The 14,438-nt window shown below is 33.2% G+C and overlaps 1 protein-coding gene, 1 long non-coding RNA gene and 1 pseudogene across 2 annotated transcripts; all 3 read right to left on the bottom strand.

Moving 5' to 3' along the window:
- The window catches only part of LOC115984325, a 32,430-nt pseudogene extending 30,796 nt beyond the window's left edge, over positions 1–1,634 (bottom strand).
- LOC115984839 lies at positions 1,634–4,706 on the bottom strand. Its single transcript, XM_031107836.1, has 3 exons — positions 4,187–4,706; positions 2,013–2,054; positions 1,634–1,843 (listed from the first exon to the last, which is right to left on the bottom strand). The coding sequence occupies exons 1-3, from the start codon at positions 4,625–4,627 to the stop codon at positions 1,634–1,636; spliced, it is 693 nt and encodes a 230-aa protein (XP_030963696.1). The 5' UTR covers positions 4,628–4,706.
- A 7,875-nt stretch (positions 4,707–12,581) lies between these two features.
- On the bottom strand, positions 12,582–14,112 carry LOC115984330. Its single transcript, XR_004090510.1, has 2 exons — positions 13,833–14,112; positions 12,582–13,074 (listed from the first exon to the last, which is right to left on the bottom strand). It is a non-coding gene; the product is annotated as an uncharacterized LOC115984330 (long non-coding RNA).
- Positions 14,113–14,438: the final 326 nt, after the last annotated feature.

Genomic DNA, 14,438 nt, shown 5'->3' with positions numbered 1-14,438 from the left:
GAGACTCACAACTGAGATGCCACCACTAAGTGCAGCATGTGCAGCTTTCAGTGCCAGCTCTGCGCTATCCAAAAGGAGAAAAAAGATACAGTAACTAAGCCATTAATAAGAGTATAAGACAACAAAACAGTCCCTAAATATAATATTAGAGAGAGAGAGAGAGAGACCTATTGGCACGAAGGCAAGCTTATGACACCAGAACTGTGAATGTGTGTCAAGGTTTTGTGAACAGAGAGCTGAGTAGAAGAATAGCAACAAGCCCTCAGCCGAGGCAGAGGCGGTGGCGGTGGCACTGAGCTTTGAAGCCAAGTGCAGCCGCACATGCTGCTGAGGGTGAGGTTTGTTATTGCCATATCCACTCACCTTTGCAAAGACAACAATGAGAAGGAATAAAAAAATTAATTAGTAATTTTTATTGGCAGTAATATATGTAATAAAAAAAATCAATCCAATCTAACAATGAATTGTACACGACTAAACAGATTAGACCCTTCTCTAGTACTTGGATACACAATATTATTTACACACATGATGGAAGTCTTATGAATACAAGAACTAAAAAATAATGTACATGAAGTGTGCAACTATGCATTGAAAAATTAGAACTTTTCCATTTCTGGCAGATTGCATGACAACAATGAGAGGGAAGATTTTTATTGTTTTAAGTGTAGGATTTTTCGTTTTGAAATACTTGGAGATGAAAGAAAGGCTGTAAGGGGCTGTTGGAGGTAGAGGAAGAGCCAAAAATCACTAGGAAACCAAAAAAGTTATGATTGTGTGATGCTCTGGCCATTAGAAATCTAACATATAAAAACAAATTAAGAAGAAAGAAAATTGAAAGCACCAAAGGTTTTGTTCAAATGCACAACTTAGATAAATATTATCTCTAGATTTGTGAATGTCTACATTGGTAGACCTCAATCTTTGTTCTGCTTTTGACAAAAACAATGTCTCCAAAATAAATAAATAAATAAAAAGTCTGAGAAAAGAAAGAATTCAGTTGGCAATTATCCCATCAAAAACAGTAATTAAACCATTAGTTATTTTTTATAGATCAATGGTTCAAATGACTCAAAAATAAATAAATAAATAAATAAGAAGAGGGTAAACCAATGAAATACCTGCAAAACAAGCTAATTCCTCCTCTGGAAGTGAACAAACCAACTCCGATTCTAAATCAGATTCTGCAACAATGAAGAAGCAACCATGCACTTAGGTACAAAGATATAAATCATTAGAATTAAAAGAAAGAAAGAAAAAAGGGTTGGATTACATTATCCTAATTTTTCATGTTCAAATAACTCTGTGAACAAACCCACTCTGATTCTAACTCAGACTCTGCAATAATTAAGAAGCAACCATACACACATCATACTATCAACATGCTCTTAGGTACAAAGATATAAATTATTAGAATTAAAAGAATTTTTTTTTTTTTTTTTTAAAAGGGATGGATTACATTATCCTAATTTTTCTTGTTCAATTAACAGTTTATAGACAAGAAAAAGAAAAAAGATTGAAAAGAATTGTTCAAAATAAAAAAAGCAGTAGTTGAATTTGAATTTGGGATTATAAAAGATAGATGCATACCTGAATAAATTGTTTTTTCTTGTTGGATTATTTGGGACAATCTTCACTGTTTCCTTCGTGTAGCCGTAAGCAGGGGACAACCAGAAATACATGGCTCTTTCAAAGAGGGGGGAATCAGGGGCATGGAAGTCAGGTTAGGGCAACCCCAAATGTATAATTCCGAAAGAGAAGGAGGAAATGATGGAAGTAAGAGATGGTGTGGCTCATTATCATCATCATCATCATCATCATCATCCGAATTCCTCCACCATCCCTTCAGTTTTGGGCAATTGAACAATGTAAGAAAAGATAAGGATGGGAAGAATGGTGTTTTTGAAGAAGAAGAAGAAGAAGAAGAAGAGGAAGCACCCAACACATTCCTAACACTGTCTTCATCTATCCATATGTATTCAAGTGCTTCCATATGTTGAAGAGTGACAGACTTGAGAAAAGGGAGTTGATTTAACGGTGGGAGGTGCTGCAATCTGTAATTACGAAATAATTCAAAATGAACAAGATTAGTGAGAGAAGAGACCCAACTTGGAATTCTCACACCCATATAATACCACAATTCCAACGCTTTAAGATTTGGATGTGGCTGGAGCCCTTCTAGCAGCATTTCATCATCACATTCGCTTTTTCCATCATCCCAAACCCACTTTAATACCAGATGTTGAAGATGTTGTTTATCCTTTAAATTTGCATCTTTACATTCCCGCACCTCATCTTTTCCATGTCCTAGCTTTTCAATTCTTAATTCTCCCCCCAAGTTGTGTAGTAACTTCAATTGACTTAGCCCACCATTGGACTCGGCCTTTTTTTCCTTATACGAACCACAATGGCCTTTTTTCACTTGGCCCCTGGAACCTTCCATTCTCACAACAACTCTTGGTAGTATTGTCTCAAGATAAGTAAGGTGTCCAATTTCAAGGGGCATATTAGTCATTTGGATGCCGCAACCTGTAACATCTAGAAACCTGAGATTGACCAACTTTTTAATGCCCCTGGGTAATTCTCTAAGCGAACCACAACCTCGTAGTATCAGTGTTTGCAAATTCAGCATCTTAGTAATAGAATTAGGGAGAATTTTAATCATATGATTTTCAGAAAGATCAAGGTATCTTAAATGCTTCAATTTCCCAATTGAATATGGCACTACAAGTAATCTTAGATTTCTCAAACCCAATGTGCGTAAATACTTAAAATTTGAAATGAATGCATCACAAGTTAAATCACAAGTTAAGTTACCCAAATTCCCCCTTATATTAGGTGCTAGAACTGTATGTATCTTCCTTCCATTAAGCATGGGGATTGAAAATTGCACTGATGAATCCACAAGATTAAATGATACATGACGTACTTTTTCAATATTATTTTCCCCACTTGAATTTAATATGGCACTTTCTGATCCAGACACAAGACCTGCAAGATCATGCATGAGATCGTGCATTTTACATGATTCTATATTGCCCATATAATCATTTTCTACATCTTGGAAAAATGACCTCCAAAGTAATCCCATAAAATATTCTCTACCAACATCCTCAAAACGCTGATTAACTAACACAATAAATCCTTGTGCCGCCCAAAGATTAATAATTGTGTGTACATTAATCCTATGATCTTTTGGAAACAGTCGACAATAAGCAAAACATTGCTTTAAGTGTGATGGAAGATGATCATAACTCAACTTAAGAGTTTTTAAAATCTTATCACTTTCTTGATGACCTATTTTTGGGAGTTCATTATCTAAGAAGGATTTCCACCTTATCTCAGAAGTATTAGCGTACAATATGCTTCCTATTGTTCTTATAGCGAGAGGTAATCCATCACAATATTCAACAATCTTTTGTCCTATTGCTACTAAGGCTTTATATTTTGATTCTTGACCTCGTTCAAATGCCATTTTTACAAACAAATTCCAAGCCTTTTCTTTAGGTAGGACTCCTAGAGGATAAAGTGAAGTTGCCCTTATTATCCTCGCTACGCTTTCTGAGCGTGTGGTCACTATTATTCTACTTCCCGTTTTAGCACCCATGAACAAAGTCATCAAACGAAGCCATTCATCATAGTCCTCATTCCACAAATCGTCCAAGACTATCAGGCATTTTCGTCCATTTAGTTTCTCTCGAAGCTTTTGTTGCATCACCTCAATGCTTTCTTCATGATTCCACTCTTGCATCTGTTCTAAAACTTCTTTAACAATACGCTTTATGTCAAGATTATCAGAGATACAAATCCAAAGTTTTAGATCAAATTCCTTTTTTACATTTTCATCATTGTACACCAGTTGAGCTAGTGTCGTCTTGCCCAATCCCCCAATACCAACAATTGAAATGATAGAAATATTATCGACAACATTGTTATCGAAAAGACGTTCTATAATCTCATTCTTATCATTCTCTCTCCCAATAACTTCATCTTCCTTTACCAAAGAGATAGTGTCCCTAGACTCTCTATCCCTATTCATGACTTGTGGCTCATTGGAGCCTACATTAAAGTGGAAATCCTCCTTTTCTTCGTTAATGACATCTAGTCTGTCCCTAATTGCCTTAATTTTATGACCCATCTTAAGACTAAAAGCAAGCTGGTTTGAACTTGAAAAGAAAATGCGTACCTCCTTCGTCATCTTATTTCCAGCCATCACATTACGCTGCAAAGCTTCAGTGGCAACATCATCCAGCACGTCATCAGCATCATGGAGGACATCTTGGAGCTTTTCGAGCCAATCTTTGACCACAGCTCTATGATGAGCCTGCTTTTCAGCATCAAGAAGTACATCTTTGATTATGGAAACTGTGCTCTTTAGATTTACAAGATCAGCTTTCAGACAGCAGGCCAACTTGATCTCTTCACGAATCAAGGGACTCAGCAGTTCAATCACTTTCCCGGCAAGGTTGAAGACAACTAATTGCGCCATTTTTTCCTTTCTTTTTTTTTTTTCTTTCAGGAATAGAATATGGTTTTGTAGGATGATAAAAGTATAAAGAAGCAGGTTCTTGAGATGTGCCCAACTTAGAATAACTACATAAACGTTTATAAGCCTCGAGACAAACATTATCGTCTCAACCTTATTTCTTTGTATTAGAATTATTAAAGCTTTTCAATATTTCATATTCGTCCTACTTTTGACAAATTGGATTCGATCCACTTTTCATCGGATTAGAATGAATCAGACAACTCAGCACTTATCCTTGTTGGCGGTATTAGGAAATTATTGCCGACATGTCACTGTATCAAGAATGACTCAAGTTACCGTTCATCAAACAGTATTTTGGATGTATCAGGAAATAATTCATAAATACCAACAGTCACTGTGATTGAGATGCAATTAACCCCATCTCTCTCACTCACACTCTATTTTTTTACTAACCCTACTGTTTTTTACTTTCACTTTTTTTTTTTTACTAGATGATTGAAATTTAAAATTGCAACTTTTTTTTGAGAAAAATTTAAAATTGTAACTTTAAATCTTAGCTAGCGGTGTGCATGGTAAGGTTGAGGGAATTTTTTGACCCAATCCATCATGGTGGGTCAAAAAAAATTCGACCCAACCCAACTCATCAAATAAGTCTAACCTAACCCATATGGGTTGGGTTGGATCGGATTGAACCCATGGGTTCGACAATTTTTTTTACTATTATTATTAAATTCAGCAAAAAAAATATATCACACTTGCCACCTGAGTTGATAAACAAAATATAAATGAACTAGTATCCTAATTCACTTATAAACAAAATATACATGAGTTCCTAACATAGTTATAAACAAAATATATCTAAAAAAATTTATTCATTATATAATATATTTAAATATATATTAAAAGAACTAATAGGATTTTATATTATATATGATAGTAAGAACCGAGGAAATGCTCTACAGCTGGTTTTTTTAAAAAGATTATTAAATATATAATATATTTTAAACATATATTAAAATATGGGTGGGTCAAGTCGGGTTTGGTGGGTTTGTAATTTTATAACCCAACTCGACCCACTATTAAAAAAAAAAAAATTATAACCCAACCCAATCTACTAAGCCCTAAAAACCGACCCAATCCGACGGGTTGAGTTGAGTCGGATCGGGTTTGAGAAGTTGGTAGATTTTCTGCACACCCCTAATCTCAGCCACTCACACCAATTGTATCAGTTACAGTACCTATTACAACTGATCTCAATCCATCTAATCACACAAAATAAAAGAATAAAGAATAAAGAAGAGCAATTATATGTGGTCTGGTCAGCATCAACAAAGCACAACACCTAGAATTCCACAAGAGCTAGCCTAAATAATTATGCTCAAAGAAAACATTGTTTTTAATTGTAAAACTTTAGACTGCTTTTTCTCTTTCCCTATTGCTGGGGTCGTGTCAATATTATAATATTTACTGTTGATTTGGAAATTGGTTATTTGTAAGTTAAAAAAAAAGTGTGAGAACTAGTAAGAAATTGTGTGCAACAAATTTTGAAAGCCACCTCTTTATCAGAAATGAACTAGTATGATTATATAACATAATTATTTATATAATCATATTTCACAATACTATTCCAAGCACAAATTTTCCCTGCACCTGAAATTGCCAAGCTAAAAACAAATACTAAAATTTGTAAGTCTTTCGCAGGTTATGTCACATACTTTTTAAGGTAAGATCATAATCAAATGGGTTTAGTCACCTACTTGTACACATCCATGAACCTCCAGACTGCACAAAGGGAAAAGATACAAAATTAAAAATCAAAACCTATTAAACTATTATTATTGCTATAAAAATTAAAAGTTCTTAGACCAAGCTGTCCCTACACAAGGATTGATACATGTGACATGTTGCAATATTTATTCTGAAAATTCAAAATTGTTTGTTACAAAAATTATCATAAATATAATATAAAAATAAGAAAAGAAGGTGAGAGGCGTATTGATCAAATTATTGTAAGATGATGCTTGATTTTTTGTAGAACTATCTCTACAATCTTTTTGGTTTCAATGCCACACTCGTCTCTGATTTATATAAAAAAATAATTTATACGAGGACAACTAGTCAAAATTGGTGGCTATATACGAGGCAAAGATGGAAGGACTTAAAGAACCTGTGCAGCATCACTAGCTACCTCGAGGGGGCTAGTGAGCCTCGTTAGCGTTATCCAGGTCTCCTGTTCCTATAGGATCGGGTCCAGTAGATAGAGTGTCATTATAATCATGCTTAGCTAAAAGACACCAATTTAGATGGCCTTCCTTTACCAATTTTTTGTTCATAAAAATAAATAAAAAAATAAAAAACAAACCAGTGTAGCCAATGGGGTGGCTACTAATACATTGATGTTGAAAATACTTTTTATTATTTATTTATTTTTCTATTTTTACTCTTTCTTGGAAATCAAATGAAGCATAAATTCAACTTTGTCCATATAATTTTGTAATGAGAATATATTCACGAAATTCTCAGATCTATGAGACGCAAAAATAGAAAAAAATATATGAAAAAAAATAATTACACACAAAACAGTATTTACGAGCAGGAACAGAGCCAGGACTTGGAGTTAGGGGGGCGATTCTGCTGCTAGCTGTGTACAGTGTCTCTAACCTTTAAGTCTACTGTTTTACTACTAAAGATTTTTGCTTAAAATTTTTTAAATGGCGAAGTTGTTTGTTTTGGGTAAAATAAATTAATTGGACTTAATTTTTTATTTTTATAATTGGTAATTTTTGTTGTTGGACTAGTTTTTTTGGGCTTATATATTTTGTTTTTGATTTAATATATTAATTTTTTATGTTCTTTAAGAGGTGAAAAATGCTAAAACTACAAAATTTTTACAAATGGCTAATGTGGTGAGTGGTTATTGATAAATAAAAAATGATGCAAGTGTATGAACCAATAAGAATTTGCTACCTCAATAGTTTGTATAAACGTTGTAAAAACGTTTGTGGCTATAATATTACTCTCAAAAGAATTGATAACATTATTAAGGGGGGGGGCAAAGTGTAATTTTTTGAACAAAATTGCTAAATTTAATACCTATTAATATTATAAAATTTTTTAAAAAAAATTTAGGGGGCGCCAATGCCCCTCCTAGTCCAATAACAGCTCCGCCCATGTTTATGAGATTTGGCAATTTGCCTACGTCCACAGAGTTGCAAAGATTTCACTATTCTTAGGGAAAAATACATAGCACGGCAGTACAATTTCTCTCTAAAAACAACATCAAAACTCTAATCTCCAAAACAACAGTTTTTAATATCTTGCGCACAGGATTCACAATGGACTACAAAAAGGGGCCAAAAACCTCAGAAAATCTTCTCTCTATGGATTAAGCCTTAGAAAATCTTCTCTTAAAAATTGTAATAATATTATTTCAGGTTGGGTCATAATCTATATCGGACACAACTAGGCTCCACAAAGCACAACATTTTGTGACTTTAAACTAAAGCATATTGGTGCTTTTGATGCACATTAGGCTATAGAAAATAAAAATTGAGAAAAAAAAAAAAAAGGAGTTGTTCTATGAAATCTTGTCACATACCACGTACAAGGTGATAATTTGTGGCATTTTTCTAGTAAAATATTAATGATAGCTCATATAGATTGTTAAATTACCAATTGTATCTAAAGTTTAAACTGTTTGGAAGTGGTAAACTTAATCACTCCCTTTAATGTGTGAGCCTAAACTTCCCTTTAATTACTCGAACCACTAGTAATTCACAATCTCATTAAAGTGGTGAGAGAGTGAGGTAGATATATTCCTTTCAAGTAGTGATATCATACTAGGCCATTTGAGATTATAAGGATTTAATTGAGGTGAGGTTATTGATTACTCTAAGAAAGCATAAGACTAGAACGATATCAAATGTGAACAAATTTGCATTGCAGTAGATGTGAAAGTTGCTCTACCAAATACCACGACTTTGGATAACATGAAAGTAATGAAAATGAGTTATTGGCTTGGTGTATGAGTTACTTGGTGCTAAAATATACTACATCTCATTTAGTGAATATTCCTAGTAGGAAAATTGAGAAAAATCTGAGGTATCTTATATTACATTTTTCCAACCAGTGACAACATATAAAATTTTAAGCTCGAATTTTTTGAATTTTCCTTATAAAAAAAACTGAAACTTTGACATTGGATAACACTTTTTTGCATCACTTAAAAACACTAGATTATTCCCACCCCCTTCTATGTGTAAGATGTTAAGGCAAATAGAAAACTCCTTGGGATCATTTTAAACACTAGAATTTTTTTTTTTTTTTTTAAATTCTAAAACTTTTGACTGTTTTTTCTACCTTTTTCTCTTTTCCCTTTGATGGTGTGAACTGTGAACATATGAATTAATCATTTAAAAAGTGTGTGTGTGTGAATGCAGTTAGCATTATAGTGTGAAACAACATTTCTAAATTCCAAAAGCAAAATTGTAGTCAAAACTTTTTTTATTAATTTCTTATCATGGGAAGTTAAAACTTTTATGATTTAAATGAATAGAGCTAATTTTTCTTTTATTAGAATTGAATCAAAGAAGATAGAATATTTGTTTTTAGTAGAACAGCAATACTAAGGGTCTGTTTGAATACTCTTTATTTTGTTAAAACTGAAAATTTATTACTGAAAGTAGTGTAGATAAATATAAAAGTTAATTAAAATAGTACAATGGGGTTCATGAATAGTACCAAAAGTACAGTAAGACTCATAAATAGTAACAAAAATAAACTGAATAGTATAATAATTTTAATTTTTAAGTGGTATTCAAAGGTTTTGAAAGATAATGAGAATCTTTTTACCCCATTGCTATACAATTGCTCCTTCCGCCATAAGTTTTTTTTTTTTCTTTTTTTATAGGAATATTGGATATTTAGACGGGTTTGTGGAGCACTGAAAGTGATGAGAGATACAGCTAGCCTTAATAATTATGCCCAAAGAAAAACTGAAAAAGTTGGTTTTATTCTATAACTTTAGATTGCTTTTTCTCTTTTCCTTTTCCTGGGGTCGTGTTACTGTGTTAATCATTTACAAAGTGGGAGTGGGAAACCGAGTGTACGTGATTAGTGTGAACGCAATTAGCAGCTGTAGCAAGCAGTAGTGTGAAAACAACATTTTTAAATTCCTAAATCACTAGCGGCTAAAATAAAAAACTTTATAACTTTTAGGATTTAAATGAATCAACCAACCTTTTCTTTTTATCATAAATGAATTGAGCTGCTAAGTCCAGCTCAAACTTGAGTTTATCATCAGCAACTGTTAAACATGCCTCAAATATAATAGGGCAAAACTTAGATACAGTCCCTTAGGTTAAGTATGTTAGGTACCCCTCTTAAAATTAAAACACCTGTCCATTGAGTTAACGGTGAAACTAGCGTTTAAGTCTCCGTCTATTTTTTTTTCTTTCCCCTATTACTGACTCTTGAACTCCGACGGAAAACCTCAAACACAAACCCAGCTCCTAACGTTCTCTCTCTCCCGCTCTTTTCTTCTCCTTCTCTCTTTCTTTCCTTCTCTCTCGCTCATATTAGATGAAACAGACGAATCCAGCTCTCTGAATTCTCTATCTCGCTCTGTTTTCGCAGATTAATTGGCTGGAACTAAAGTGATTCGTTGGTATGTATTGGCTAAATCTCATTGTAGGTTTTCAATTCTAGTTGCTGGGTCTGTGTTATTTTGAGATTTGGTAGAGTTTTTCTTTGTTGATTATGATCTGGGTATCAATTTTTGTTAATGGGTTTGTGTCATTATTGCTTTGGTTTGTTTTGTTTGGGTTTTCAATTCTAGCTGTTGAGTTTGTGTTATTTTGAGGTTTGGAAGAGTTTTCCTTTGGGTATTTCTTATGAAGGTTTCAATTTTGGTTAATGGGTCTGTCTTACTATTGCCTTGATTAACTTTAATTTGGGTTTTCAATTATAGTTGCTGGGTTTGTGTTATTTTGAGGTTTGGAAGAGTTTTCCAATGGTTATTCTGATTTGGGTGTCAATTGTTCAAAGGAAAATTAACAGCAGATGGACATTGATTTCTCTGTTCACCTTGATGAAGCTGAGTTCTAATTATTTTTTCAACGTCTGATGTTTGTCTTTGGTGTTTGATTGATAGTTCAAATCTGAAATTTGAAATTGGGAAGGCAAAAGATTCTTAGTACAACAATCATATACTAATCTTAGAGAATTAAATACAAATATCTTGATTTGCATATTTTGAAAGTTGCTGGATTGATATTAGCAATACCTGAAGATGTTTTAATGGCTAGTGAATTTTTTTGGTTTATTTGTCATATCTTTTAAGATTGCTCTAACATTGTAGCTTGATTTTTAAATGTGGTATCTACTGAATCTATAACTTCTCATTATTGCAGGAAAATAATGACAATTGGGTTAGCATGATTAAGGATTTGTTCATTTTTTACTCGACCTTTTAGTTGAAGCATGTTCTCAAGTAAAATCTTCATTACCATGTCACAAGATGCAAGGTTGCTCTTGTCCGTTTTCTGTCCAGATTTTCTACAGAAGAAGGTGTTTACTTACCTTTTCCCTTTACTGCTTGCTTCTTAGAAGACATGGCAGTTTAATGGAGACATGGTAGTTTAATGGAGACATAAAGTAATTTGCAGCTCAACCATCTCAAACGGCAGAGAGGCAGTTGGTGTTAGGTTGAATAGGCAGTAGGACTTAAGCTATTGAATATATTCAAATTATTCTGTACAATTGCAAGTTATTTAAAAATTGCACAATAAGCACTGTATTTAATTAGTGAATTCTATACAATGCACAATAAGCATTGTATTATTCTGTTTTGCAATATGCGATGTGATATTTGTAATGTGAGTTCACAATTTAATAAAACACCATTTACTTCATTTTATTATCAAAACTAAGCTCCTTTTGTTTTTTTTGTTTTTTTTTTGAGTTATAAATGGGGCATTTACGCCATTTCATTTGAATTTATTGCGAGTTTTGGCTATATCTTCACCACAGGTTGCCTCATCCTTTCTAAAAAGAGTCCACACCTGCCTTCATTTGCCTGCACTTAAAGATAATAGTGGGAACTAATAGTGCAGGAAACCAGGGACCTATAGTTTTTGTTTTATAATTGAATGCAAACAATGCAGCTCTTTTGTTGAATGTGAGTGAGATAGTATGTTTTTCTTGAAGGACTTCAAACCTTTGGCAGGAATTGGGGCATCAACTCTGGCATATTAAGTGCTGCTAAGCAATATCAAATATCTGGCTATGCTAGGACTCGGCTTGGATAGTGTTGGCTGTCAGACCAGTTCACTAGATGTCTTTAATTGAGGTGGTTGAATATTAAACTGCTTGTATCACCTATGCCTATAGCAATCATAAACATATTGGGACTTCTATCAAATTCTTAGTCTTTAACTCCATCTATAGTAACGTCATTCTCTGCACATTCAATCCAAAAGAGAAACAAGTGGAAAATACATTGGTACATTTGTTTGCAAGCAATAAACTGCAGTACTTGTTCACTGCAGCATGAGTCAAATTTCAACACGTGGAAATGTTTAAACTTTTGAGCAAAATGATATGGATGTTTAACTAAGGGCTAATGGTGGGGTGGATGCAGCCAGCTTGGCTGTCCAGGTTGTGGACTCTCTTATCAAATCACCTAACAACATTTTTCAAAAAGTAAATTATTAGAAAAGGATCAATTAATTTGAGTGCTTTTACTCTTATCAGTCCCCCCAAATAAAAAATTGAGCTAGTTCTGTTATATAATGACAAGGAACTTGTTCCAAAAGAGAAGTTATGTAAGATTCTGCTATCAAAGAAAACCATCTTGAACATTGGTTGCAAAAGTGTGCCAATTGAACTAAAAGTGAATCTCAATGTCAAACATGGGATTTTGTTCCAGGGATTTTGCCCCAATTCCTGCCAAAGTGTTGATGTCCTTCAAGAAAAACATACTATCTCACTCACATTCAACAAAAGAGTTGCATTGTTTGCATTCAACTATAGGTCCCTGTCCTATCAAGTTTGAGATGATTGTAATAAAGAAAGTAAGGCAAAACAGTTCAAATTATCAAAAGTTAGTAGTGAATTTGGATCAAAAAAAGTACCCAATATTAAAGAAGTTACAGCTGATAAGTTATAACAATAAAAGTACCCAAAACACGCATCGATAAATAAACTGATAAGCGACAACAAAACAAAGTAATGCCACTTGTAGCAATCAATAAATAAATTAATGTCACTTGTAGCAATCATTAAAGAGATGTTCTCATCTTCATCCAAAACCGCGCTAAACTTCTTGCATGCTAAACTCCTTGTCCATGCTAACACAGTGGTCTGCCAAAAAAAGAACTCATGATTTATTAATCATATCAATAGATATGCCTCATCCTTTGAATCAAACTCCATTCCAATTTTTGGAGTTATATCTTCTTAGGGTCTATATTTTCTCAAATTTTTGGATTTGTATCTTCCTCTGAGTTATTTCTCAAAAAAAAATCTTCCTCTGAGTCAATAAACACAACTTCTTCAAGGTTGCTCTTCCCATCTTTCTCCATAACCTGTAAATTAACAGACACAACTTTATTGCTTTTGATGAACAAAGTTCACTAAAAATATAAAAAATTACTACAATATATAAAGGAATTGTTGAAAGAAGCTTAAAAAACAAATGTTTTGCAATGTATATGCATGAAGAAAGAATCAATAGAAGTAACATGGATTGGTGTTCTAAATTAGCAACCAATCCATGCCTCATACTTTGTAGAAAATAAGATTTCAATTCATCAATGTGTAATGCAAAGCTCATATATGCTAGGAGCTTTTACAAGGGTTTGACAGCTAATGAACCCAACTTCAAGATTAGAATGAACTCTACAAGGAACATGGAAGGGCATGGAATATTAGTTTGCTCAATTGTTGCGAGGAATTATGCAGAGGGTGCATCATAAATTGACACCCAAATCAGAATAGCCATTTGAAAACTCTTCCAAACTTCAAAATAACACAAACCCAACAACAATTGAAAACCCAAATTAAAATTAACCAAAGCAATACTAAGACAGACCCATTAACCAAAATTGAAATCTTCATCAGAAATACCCAAAGGAAAACTCTTCCAAACCTCAAAATAACACAAACTCAGCAGCTAGAATTGAAAACCCAAACAAAACAAACCAAAGCAATAATGACACAAACCCATTAACAAAAATTGATACCCAGATCATAATCAACAAAGAAAAACTCTACCAAACCTCAAAATAACACAAACCTAGCAACTAGAATTGAAAACCTACAATGAGATTTAGCCAATACATACCAACGAATCACTTTAGTTCCAGCCAATTAATCTGCGAAAACAGAGCGAGATAGAGAATTCAGAGAGCTGGATTCGTCTTTTTCATCTAATATGAGCGAGAGAGAAGGAAAGAAAGAGAGAAAGAGAAGAAAAAAAAGGGAGAGAGAGAACGTTAGGAGCTGGGTTTGTGTTTGAGGTTTTCCGCCGGAGTTCAAGAGTCAGTAACAGGGGAAAGAAAAAAAAATAGACGGAGACTTAACGCTAGTTTTACTGTTAACTCAGTGGACAGGTGTTTTAATTTTAAAAGGGGTACCTAACATACTGTACGTAGGGTACTGTATCTAAGTTTTGCCCAATATAATAATATGTTCATAAATAAAATTAACTGTTAAGCATGCCTCAAATATAATAACATGTTCATAAATAAAATTAACATCACGCTCGATTTTTTCTGTCTTTTTATTTATTTATTTATTTTTTTATCATAGCATGATGCTAGATTTAAGTATATATTTATGTATATAGGATTCTAAAAAAAAATATATATATATATATATATATTTATGTTTATACATGCATAAAAATCTTCTTAAATATATTTAAGATCTTAAAAATAATTATTTATAA

Source organism: Quercus lobata, chromosome 4 (assembly GCF_001633185.2).
Source record: "Quercus lobata isolate SW786 chromosome 4, ValleyOak3.0 Primary Assembly, whole genome shotgun sequence".
NCBI classification, from domain to species: domain Eukaryota; kingdom Viridiplantae; phylum Streptophyta; class Magnoliopsida; order Fagales; family Fagaceae; genus Quercus; species Quercus lobata.
This window is presented reverse-complemented; position numbering and strand designations above follow the sequence as displayed.

What these genes read in the sequence shown, in the direction of transcription:
- LOC115984839 (XM_031107836.1), bottom strand. Translation starts at nt 4,627, where the DNA reads ATGTTTGTCTCGAGGCTTATAAACGTTTATGTAGTTATTCTAAGTTGG. An exon ending in GAAATAAGATGACGAAGGAG is followed by an intron (nt 2,055 to 4,186) that starts GTACGCATTTTC and finishes TCGTAATTACAG; the next exon opens with ATTGCAGCACCTCCCACCGT. An exon ending in AATCAACTCCCTTTTCTCAA is followed by an intron (nt 1,844 to 2,012) that starts GTCTGTCACTCT and finishes CCAAAACTGAAG; the next exon opens with GGATGGTGGAGGAATTCGGA.